This window comes from Halyomorpha halys, unplaced genomic scaffold (genome assembly GCF_000696795.3).
Source record: "Halyomorpha halys isolate HHAL.00 unplaced genomic scaffold, Hhal_1.1 Scaffold83.1, whole genome shotgun sequence".
In the NCBI taxonomy this organism is placed as follows: domain Eukaryota; kingdom Metazoa; phylum Arthropoda; class Insecta; order Hemiptera; family Pentatomidae; genus Halyomorpha; species Halyomorpha halys.
The window spans coordinates 467031-479408 of NW_027115065.1; the positions used below are offsets into that span (position 1 = coordinate 467031).

Here is a 12378-nt window from a genome sequence, read left to right on the forward strand (position 1 = left end):
ACCCCCAACCATCTTCTCCTCATTTATCATCCACGGTCAACTATCTCTCATAATTATAATTAAAATATATATAATTGAAAATATCTATTGATTTAATTAAATGAGGAGACATAATAACCGTAAATTATTATTAGAAATCACATAAAAATATTATGTAGAAGGAAGAATCTGGGATGGATAAAAAGTAGAAATGAGATTATTAAGAGTTCAGAAAATAGGACTTTGCTATATAATAAGAATAATAAAGATAAATCATAATATAAACAAAACAGAAAATAACATAAACATAGTAATACAAGGGGGAGTAAGGAGAAGTAGAGAAAAACTGAAAAAATGTGTTAAATGGGAGTGTAAACAAAAACCCTTCAAATGGCAGTTAAAGAAACGACAGTTGGGATAATTTCAAAAATGGAGAGGGAAGGGATAGGAGGAGGAAGAGAAGTACAAAAATTAGGTTGAATATAAATAAATCTAGAATCCAAAGTAGAGTAAAAAAATTATCGTGAAATAAAATGAAAGTAAATTTTAAAAAATAAATACATAAAAATATGTTTTAAAACATAAAATTAAATTGATAATATTGACAGGAAATCATATATCTTTATATCATTCTTTTTATATTGCAAAATCCTGTTTTCTAAACTCTTATCATTTCCATTTCTTCCTTTAACCCATCCTTCACTCTTCCTTTTACATTACATTTTAATGTAATCTGTAATAATAATTTACCTGTTATGCTTAACATTTCATAAAAGTTATTGTGTCTCCTCATTTAATTAAATTAATAGATTTTTTCAATTATATATATTTTGGTTTAATAATTCTTTTGTTTTATTTACCTGCAGCTTTACATTTTTAAGTTATATTTTTCATATCACTCTTTTACCCTTACATTAACTCTACCTTCTTTGTATCTTTTTATTGTAGCCCTGATGAAAATCTACAATGTAGGTCGTAACGTTGGCAAAAAATATATAAATAGTTATTACATTTTTTCTTCCTTCTTGACCATAGCCCTGAGCATCTCCTTCAAATTAACTTATGGTTAACTCATTCATACGTATAAAAGGTTTCATAAATAAATATATTGATAAATATTGGGGAAAAAAATGTATATTGTATTCGACATAACATTCTTTAATGCAATTTAATACACTAGAAACTGTGGTCTTTTGAATAAGAAAGCAAAGTTAATAAAGATAAGAAAACATTAAATTTATATCTTCTTATTATTACAGAGAGTCAATTGTATTAGAAATGTTTTTGTACTGTAATTTTTCTACTTAATAAAAAATGTTTTCAGTCAGATGTTATTTTATTGTTATTTAAAAAAAAAAACTTATTAATAGTAAAATTTGTAAGTACTGAAGAATAATATAAAATAGTAATAACACCACAAAATATTAACTGATGGCTTCATCAATGTAATCTCACAGTTTCAATCAAATCTCATACATTAGATCCTTATTTTTTGTCTCAAATAGTTACTATAGGTAAAATCTCCATTATTGATATATTTACTTTACATGTAATAGATTATAATCTATCAAAAATATATAATTTTACCACCAGCATATATTTTAACAAATAAGATAAAAAATTTTCGATACTCTACAAAGTGGGGCGAAACATCAGCAAATAAATTATTATTTTTTTTGTTTCTTTTTGATTTCACTCCCAACCATCTTCTTCATACTTTTATTTTATCAGTTACCTTGTTTTTACGAACGATTGCCTCGAAGTGATAATGATACAGTTGCATTATATTTAAATTATACTTTAAGTAATAAATAAGTAAATAAAATAATTAGCAAACCCAAAGTTTCGATTCTGTTACTGCCAACCTACATTTTGTACTATCCCTTGAAGATTTACTTGTGAGCTCTGTGCTCATTAACCTTTTAGGGATACATTTATTACTAAGCTCTACAACCCCTGATACTAAGCCATATATCCTTAATTTAATTGGAAGTTCGTTTATTGACCATGTTCAGTATTTAAAAGGAAGATGTTCCGGGTGAGGTCAAAATAACTCAAATTGTAATTAAACTGTTTATTGTGAGCCAAAGTTTTGTTCCTCTTTGTAGGGCTTCATCAGGGCTAAACAATATATAAAAACTAAAATAAGGTAACAAAGTAAGGGAATAGATCAGACAAAATAAACTGTTACAGTAAACTGAGACATAGATAGCTAAAAATGATTTAAAATATGTAAAAGTTTTAATTCATTTTCACATATTTTTAGCCATCTATACCTTAGTTTACTTTTATTTCATGTTATCTATTCTCTTCATGTAATCTGTTTATTTCATGTTATCTATTATTATTATTATTATTTTTGTTACATTATTTTAGTAGATTGTATCTTTTATTACACTGATAAAGCCCTATAAAGCGGGACGAAAGCTGGCTCACAATAAATATTTTAACTATTTGTTTTATTTTGACCACTTCCTTTTATTAAAAATTTTAATAGATAAATCGTGCAATATAAAATTATATTTACCTTTTTACCCGGTATTTCAGGAGGGGGACATGTTCCTTTTCGAACACCAATATTTATATCATCGTCAATATTTTCTGTTATTTGAAACATCCTACTCCTGTTTTTCGGAACCAGTTCCTTTATATCCTGTTTGATCAAAATAGGTTCCAATGTCAGGTATAGTCGAGGACCTGGTGTAAAATCCCTCAGTTCTGTTTTATTTTCATGTGAAATGGACTTACTAATTTCTCTGCTACCATTGTCAACTGAACCATTTGAAAGCCTAATAAACTCATTGATAAATTGCCTTTCATTAGAATTTTTCTTCCTAACATTGTACGGACCTGAGTTCAATGGAATGTTATCCGATTGCTGGTCCTCATAATAATTATAATCGTAATAAACATTAGACTTTGGAGTTGCTGCTTCTCTTTTATTAAAGTTTCTGTAACTGAAGCTATCATCTTCTGTACCGTTGTATACCACTATTGGTTCTTTATCGGGGGGTATAACCAGTTTTAAGCTAGTAGGTAGTTTTCCATTATCATCAGATAGTTTTCTGATTAGTTCATTATCATAAAAATTATCGAGATCTGGATTGATGAGTTTCAAGATTTTACTTTCTGAATTGCTAACTTGCGAATCAACCTTAGATGAATTACTTGAAATATTAACATTGGCAGTTAGATTCGAAAATGTATCCCTTTTCACACCTGGTAATTTCACACCTAAGTTTTGTAGTTGTTTTTCTTTATCAGATTTTCTTTCTATGTATGCATCACCATTAAGATGTGTTGCTCTGAATATTTTCATTTCTACAGGGACCGGATCACATTCATGACGGCCCAAAGTTTTATCAGGTTTAATTTCTCCTTTACATACAGGCCCTGAGCCTGGATCCTCTCTCTTGATATCATTTTTAAAATCATCAACGTTATATATGTCTTGATAACTGTATTTCTGGTTTTCTAAGTGGTCTAGAAAACAAAATTGTATAAGTATACTGTAATATTTAATTTATTTAAATAAAATAAATGTGGAATTTGATATTTTTTAACTTGATTCTCATATCTAATACATAGCTTGGGTTCAAATGAAAAGCTTTAATATTTAACAGATAGGAGAATTTTATTTAATTTTTATAATATAATTAGACTCTTAATCTCAGGGCGGGTTTCTAGGCAATCAGAAACAGACATTAATTTTTAATAACTCTTAATTAAATTAATATCTCTTTTTACAATGTATTTAAATTTAGGTACAAAACTAACCAATTTCATATAATCTTCTTTTGATGATTTTCTTTGTCTTCTGATTCAACAAACCAACACTTGCTGTAAACAATCTTTCAGCAAGCAAACACTAACGAAACAAAACCTTGGTCTTCTAAAAGTTTTTTACTCGCAATCCACCTTCGTGTGTTGTTTGGCGATCCAAGCAAAGAATCCTTTTTTCTTCGTGGGTGACTCTCCGATGTCTCCTTTTTCAAGATGTCCACCCTTGAGCAGGCCAAGAGATGATGAGGAAACATCATTCCCCGCCCACGCCTAAGAAACCAATGTCCAAAAACCAAGTTTTCTTCCTTCCCCTTCTCCGGATTTGTGTTCTCAACATCGATTGTAGCACTACGGTTTTGAGTTTTTTGTTATAATTTACTTTATGAATAATTTTCTTTAATACTTGTTCTTAACTTCTATTTTTTCTTAAATTTACTGTAACTACAATTATGAAGGGAAGTTAAAATAAAGTTTTTAAAATATTTCAATCTGCTCAACATGGCAGCGATTCAACGGAATTTTGAAAGAATACTCGCTGCCATCTTGGCTTTGTTTTGAATCACTCGCTGCCATCTTGGCTTTGTTTTGAATTTTGAATCACTCGCTGCCATCTTGGCTTTGTTTTGAATCACTCGCTGCCATCTTGGCTTTGTTTTGAAACACTCGCTGCCATCTTGGCTTTGTTTTGAATCACTCGCTGCCATCTTGGCTTTGTTTCGAATAACACATTTATTATAGACGATGAAAATTGGTTAGTTTGCTTTTAGGTTTAATAGTACAAATAAACATGTTGAAATGATAAATCACATTAAACCTACTAACAATCATCTATATATAAAAAATAACTAATTACTCATAAAAGAGTATATTACATTACGCATATATTACGGAAGATAAATAAAACAGAAATGAAAAACTATCTATAGTTACTTCACATACTTTGTAATTAGTACAGATATTATTGGTATTGACATAATAATACCTTGTGATCTCGATAATCCAAACTAATTGCTGCAAAGAGGTGTTCAGATTAATGAAAAGATCGGATTATAGGATGTATTTGGAAAATAGTGTAAAAGTTCAATAATATGAATGTACATAACTATTTTAATTTATTTAAACTAAACCATCAAATTCCTACAGAATCCAATCCTTACAGTCCAAAATCCTTCGTAAAATACTTAATGCTCCTTACTTTGTTACAAATTAAGTCATCCATCAGGACCTCAATGTATGTTCCCATATGTTGCCGATTTGGCCAGAACCAGATACCGTTCATTCCATAATAAACTTCTCAATCACCCAAATCCACTTGTTTCTAACCTGGCTTCTCCTTCATTACCTAATAATCCTCCTAGGCATCTGAAAAGAAGATGGCCTCGAGATAAAACATTGGGGTGAGATAACTGATTTTATTCTTCCTGGCTCTTGTACTACACTGAGGACTGAGTAACTAACAATCACACTGACTGTTGCTGTCTCTGAGGACTACATCAGGACAAATAACTAACCTGGAATCCTCACACATGACTGAAAAGACAGGAGACTACTCGTCGATTCCGACTATTACAACATTTACTAGACAAACGGTCTAAACTGTTAATCCATTACAAAAGACTGATCTACATGACTATTATAAGGCCTATCTGGACATTCGGAGTTGAGCTTTGGGGTTCATCTAAACCTTCAAATTCCTCATGAATCCAATCCTTACAGTCCAAAATCCTTCGTAAAATCACTTACTTTTTTCACAAATCAAGTCATCCATCAGGACCTCAATGTCCCATATGTTGCCGATTTGGCCAGATACCAATCCTTCCATAATAAACTTCTCAACCATACAAAGTCACTCGTTTCTAACCTGGCTTCTCCTTCATTACCTAATAATCCTCCTAGGCGTCTGGAAAGAAGATGGCCTCGAGATCTTCTCCTCTAGAAATGTTATTGGAGTTCTATCAGTGGGTAGATTCTCCACATGTTTGTATCATGTCACTATGTCACCTACAGCAAATTTACTTGTTGTATATATGTGTATACAGTTGTAAATAACAATAAATAAATTATTAAAAAAAAAAAATTTATTTAATTTTTTTTTTCTTCTCTGCTTCATCTCTCAGGTATTGTAAGAGGACTTGCTTAAAAAAGTATTGGAATGGTTAAACATATGTTTTTGTACGAATAATTGATTATTCGAGTAGAAAATTCACGAATAAAAAAATATAGAATAGAAAAAAAGAAAGAAGAAAAACAATATAGAAGTAATGTCAATAATAGAAATAGATAAATATAAAATTTATAACAGAATGTCCTGCAGCAGCCTGGGCTTGAGTCTTCCAGTTGAGGTTGGGTTTCCCATGTTGTAAGTTACTACTCCTTTAACTGTCCATAACTGGGAGTGGAATTTTGTGTACCGTTTTTTGTTGAAGTCTTCTATTGATTCTACTAGAAGTTCCTAATGCAATTGTCTATTTCTTATAAACCAAGGGGCATCCACTATGTTATATTTAATTATTGCTTTAAAAAAGAAAAAGTAGAATTTTTTTTGTATCTTTGTTAATTATGGTAGTGTTTATATATACAATCATGGAATGATAAGTATGCTGTATGTTTTAGCAGCCCCGTGTATTCGGGCAATATTTCTGAATAAAGCATTTCTCTCTCGATGTGTATGTAAATTATATTCATAATTTAAATAACTGTGCTGCTAATATATTCGAACACCCCTAGCGGTCCAGAGGTGAAGTATTATTAGAAGGTTATAAAAAATGTTTTGTTTTGGTTTTCAAATAATTAGCTTTTGTTTATTATAATAACTTTATCAAGATTGTTTCAATTACTTGCAATAATTCACTGTTATATTCATTAAAAAACAATTAGACTATTGTTTTAGCAATTGTCTAACTGCCTAAATTCTTCAGAATTACATATATCTGTATTATTAGAAAAAAATGATTGATGTTAGTACTTTTCCATTCTGAAAAAATCCTTAAACACTAACATGCTATGAAGTAGAAGATAACAGAAGGAATTTACTCGATTATTTCAAAAGTGAAACTTATATAAGTTAGAACCTAAAATGTAGACAATAAAACAATAAAAATAAGTTTCATTCATTAATGTTTTTTCTCCATTGCCTGCATCCCCCAACCAACTTAATAACATCAAATTTACAATAATTATGGAAAAAATTGTATCTTATCTTATAAAATTCATCATTCATCAAGCTATCACAAACCTGTGAGAGGTGAATTGGTAATCTTCATTACAGCAGTCTGGAAGATTAAAAACAAAAATTAATTAAAGAAATATCACAACATAAAAATTAAGATAAATATAAAAATAATAAATTTATTTTCTAATCATTTCTCAAACCCAATAACTACTATAAAGATTGTCTTATAATAAATAGTTCAAAATAATTATTTATTATCTCAAATAGGCTATATACCATTCCTATTCAAAGTAAAAATTGAATGCTCTTAGAAGTAAGGTTAATAAAAAAAAAAAATTATAATAATTACTATAACTTTCCACTTATAACACAACTTGAAGATTAAATTTAAACCAATAAAGGGATACATAAGATTAAATTAATTTAATCATATGCCACTTTAAATAAAAATAAAAAGACAAAATATTGTTTTTTGTTGTTTAAAGGCATAAAACCTTTTGGTTATCAATGCCTAGACAAAATATAGCATCACTGAATGGATCCATGAAATACACCTCATTCAAAATTATCATCAAATCCTATCCAAATTTGTCTTAGAAGCAACATCAATTTTAGAAAAGATACCAAATATTCATAATCATTTTTATGTATTCAAATATATTTTTTCATTTGGTAATTCTGTATTAGGTTTTTTCAAGGTAAAAAGAGTTTAATACCAACAAAATATTTATTTTAAAGTATATTTCAGTACGTCTGTAAAAATAATTAAGTCCAAAAATGTAGTCTTGAAACAAACAAGATTAAAAAATTTGAGCTTATATAATTCGAGTTTTAGGAGATTATAATGCGATGTCTTAAGATTTGCTATTTAGGTCTCCATATTGCCTAGAAACTTACTTGGAATCCACAAGACTGAAACGACAAGAAACTGCTCTTAGATTTTGATTACTACAGCACCTACTTGACAAACACTCTAAACCTCCCATTCACTACAAAAAATTTGTATATTCTATGATAATCAGACCAATTTGGACATACTGAATTGACCAAAACATCAAATTCCTCCCATATCCAATCCTTACAATCTAAAATCCTCCATAAAATCCTTGATGCTCCTTATTACATCACAAATAAACTCATCCACAAAGACCGGAACATCCCTTTTGCTGCAGATTTGGCTTGAAATAGATAAGCGTCTTTTAATTCCAATCTCCTTACGCATCCTGACCCATTAGTTCTTAATCTCTCGTCCTTAACAATTGGCGATAATCCTCCAAGGCGTCTGAAAAGAAAATGGCCACAGGACCTTCTAATTTAAATTAATGTTTGAAGTACCACAATTGGATGGTTCCTTCTCAAGATTATCAAGTGTTTGAAACATTCCTCATATTTAATTGTATTTTTTTTTTTTATACAGTTGTAAATTACAGTAAATAAATAAAAGTAATGTGCAACAATTTCAATTTAAAAAAAAAAATTAGATAAGCAATAAATTTTAGAAAATAAACCAAACATGTTTAATAAATCAAAATAAAATACAAGGTAAAGAAAGAGTTTTAATTTAAGAAATAGTGTTTACAATATATACCTTGATCCAAATCACATAATTGCCTATTGTATCTTCACTAATCCCGATATACATTTCACTTTGATTTATTTTAATTTTTTTGGTTTATTTTAGTGTACAATTTAATGTTCCTTAAAACAATCATCTGGAATGTTCCTGGAGATGTATAGATTTTGAATTATTGAAAAAATTCATAAAAAGCTCTATCTGCTCCAATTTTATCTATTTTTTTAAGAAACCAATTGCCTTTCAAATGCATAAGTGAGGGTCTTCGAAACGGATAGTATGTTGAGAAACACATATTGAAAATTTAACCCAATTGAAATACTCTCCAAATCTAGGTGGTGAAACTAAAAATGCACAGTTGTATCTCTGCTATACTGATGTGATATCATTTTAATTTGATTACTTTTCAAATAAGCATTTACATAATTTACCACAAAGAATACTTTTGAATTATGTGCAAATGGGTTTTTTTTCTTCATAACTTTTTTTCCTACTTCACAAAGATTTATGATATATATATGATGGGAGGGTCAAGTTTTCATTACATGGGACCGCTACGAAATAAAAATAGACCACCCCAGGCCGGATTCGAACCGATGTGGCTGCAGTTCTTAGATTGTTAAAGGTGATTCCTCAACTCCTTCGGCTATAGATAGCCCACAATTTTGCTGACTTATAGATTTGTACTTTTGAATTCCTTTATTATTACTAATTATTGCCCCCATAATTGTTTTCATTTTCCCCTTCCACAGTAACTCTACTGGAGGATTGAGTTTTACATGCTATAAACAGTCATATTACCTGTATAAAAATGTTTTTCTATATTTTTATTTGAGCATTAATGTGGAACAATATACATTAAAAACACAAATGAGAAAACTAGAAACATGCAATAAAAAAAAAAATAATAAGGGAGATAACAAAACACAAGTGTTTAATTAGTATACAATTAAAAGTTAATAAATATAAAAGAAGAAAGGTAGGATCTAAAACATCACAAATTGGAGATAATAGGAATTAATTAACAATTCAATGTTGTTATTCCTGTTTTGTCAATTTGGTAATGTTATTTCATTTTTACATTGTTTTATTATACACTATTATAAACTGATCGACAAAAAAGATTTTGGCAACTCCTTTTAATATTTTGAAAATACATTTTTTTCAGAAGCAGGCCAAGTTTGTTTGTTTATTTTTTGTTTAATGGCGTAAAACATCATTGGTCATAAACATCTTTTATATCAAATAATTTTTTTTTTGTCTTACTGATGTTATATTTGTGTCAGTAAATCTTTTGATTTTAAAAACTGAAATACTAATTTTATTGTTTTTTCATCATCTCCGAGGGTTTTTGAAATATACAGGTTTAATCTTAAGCTATTGAGCTGTGATGTGAAATATGTGTATTCTTGGATATATTCTAGAAAAACAGGCAGTTTGGTGGTGTTTGTTTTGAGATAAGATAGGAGTGGGTGAGCCTTGTGTGACCTATTCTGGTGCCTACAACCTCTCCACAGCATTTGCGGCTAGAGGTATCCCCAGGCTGTCCATTGACTGCTGTCAGGGGTAAAGCCAGAGTATTCAGTTATTGATGATTATAACATTGGTTCTGCTATTTACTGAGTGGACTGTATAATGTGACAAAAAATATATTTTGAGGCTATTGAAATTTACATTGGTTAGACTATAGACTATTATATACTTTATACTACTATTATATACTATATACCATGGATTTCTGATTGCTGTGTTCCGTGTGAGATAATGTTACTGATTCTAATTTTGCTTGCCCATTCTTCTCTACACCTCCCGGAGGTCCAGCAGATCCCTGGTATCTCTGGATAAAGGGATTGAGAGTAGAAAAATAACTTCTGAACATAAAGATGTCCAATCGTCTTGGTCATGTTCAAAGTAATGGCCGTTGGCTAATTCGGCCAATAGAGAGGAGCATATTAGCTAGCAGTGCCTTATATATATATATATGATTGAATTGAATTTTTTCAGTGGGAGGGAGGGTCCTGAACACAGGGTTTGATGTCCATTTTAATAACTCTTAGTCTACTTCTTGGATTTCGTTCCACAAAGATTGCCATTTATCTTTGCTTTCCTTTTCGAGGCGTTCGCTCATTTCTGATGGAGTTAAAATTGCTTTACACCATACTGGAAGCGCGAATGCTTCTCTTGCTAATTAGTGCAGTCCTATTGTTTTTTTTCTCCCATTATAAAACAAAATGCATTAATTCTTGTACTTTGTAGGTTATATAATTGTGGTTATAAACTCATACTATTAGGCTTCACTATAAAACTGGTCCTTGCATCAATAATGTTCCAAAAATAATAATTAAATAAAAAAATTGTTAATAATAGGACACACAAGACTGAAAAGACAGGAAACTGCACGCAGATTCCGACTATTACAGCACTTACTAGACAAACGGTCTAAACTTCCAACTCACTACAAAAGACTGATCTACATGACAATAATAAGGCCCATCTGGACATACGGAGTTGAGCTTTGGGGCTCCACTAAACCTTCGAATTCCTCTCGTATCCAATCTTTACAATCCAAAATCCTTCGTAAAATCCTCAATGCTCCTTATTTTGTTACTAATAAAACCATCCATAAAGACCTAAATGTTCCTTATGTAACCGATCTAGCCCGAACCCGATATTATTCCTTCCATAATAAACTCCCTAACCACCCAAACCCACTCGTTTCTAACCTTGCTTCCTCTTCCATTCCTGGCAATCCTCCGAGGCGCCTGAAAAGAAGATGGCCTCGTGACCTTATATTGTAAACTGTTTTTAGAGTTCTACTACTGGGTAGTTTCTCTACATCCTGTATCATATCATTATGTCATTATGATCAAATTTACTGGTTGTATTTTTTTATACTGGTTGTAAATATCAATAAATAAAAAAAATAAAAAATAATAGGAAACAGGGTTTTCAGCAATATCATAAGACTATATTCCATTTTTAGAGCCGTCCTCTCGAATCAAAATGTTGGTCAGGTATTATGTTAATGTCGCTTTCAAATTAGTCAAGGCTTTGACATTGTCTTTTGTCAAATATTTTAATCAGTACAAGCAATGAACTGAACAGTCCATGAACATTTTAATTGCTCAGGTTTTCTTTTCTTAGGTTTCAAAGCTTTGCAGATGAAAAGGCTAAATATATTTTAATGAGTTGAAGTGAAAAAATCTTTCATTGAAATATCTAATAATGAAAAGTGTGAGACAATAGAATTCGATAGTCGACAAAAGTAAATGGACTCGTGAAAAATATCGGTCGTATATAAGAGAGATGAATTAAATATCGATATTTATAAGTTAGAAGAAGTAATGGTGGTAGGAACTACTGCCGACAAATATCGTGTATTATAACCTAAACTTTAACTACAGCGGGGAAGAAATTTTATCTTTTGAAAGGTGGTTAACAAACTATGCACTTATCGACGTACAGAATTGAGAAGTAATTGTCCCCGCATTTTTTAGAAGATTTAATGTAAATAATTACTGAATATTTTGTCTCCTGTTAATGATTTGGCTTTATCTAATTTTAAAAGTCAACGCCTCGTGTTCCCCAATTGATATTTGTCAATGGTGACAGTGATTAGGGGTATTCATGATCTTTAGTTTAACATGTTAAAGTATGTTAAATGAAGAAATATTTTCTCCTTTTAGCATGTTAAAACGATATAAGATATAACAGGGGTATTCATGATGTTGTGTTAAATGTAAAATGTTATAAGTATAGGATTGTCAGCAGACCTACTAAAGCTGTTATGGTTGCCATGGTGAAATAAAAACTGGCGATATTTGCGTAGACAAGGGGTGTTACGGTTGCCATGGTGAAATAAAAACACTGG

At 30.2% G+C, this 12378-nt stretch overlaps 1 protein-coding gene across 1 annotated transcript in view; it reads right to left on the minus strand.

Annotated features, from left to right (window-relative positions):
- LOC106693001 (uncharacterized) overlaps positions 1 to 12378 on the minus strand; it is a 26462-nt gene that overhangs the window by 8503 nt on the left and 5581 nt on the right. The window contains exons 2-3 of the mRNA XM_067052156.1: positions 6998 to 7034; positions 2507 to 3462 (exon numbers count right to left, since the gene is read on the minus strand). Of these exons, the coding sequence (XP_066908257.1) occupies positions 2507 to 3462; positions 6998 to 7034 (993 nt within the window). The remainder of the gene's footprint in view (positions 1 to 2506; positions 3463 to 6997; positions 7035 to 12378) is intronic.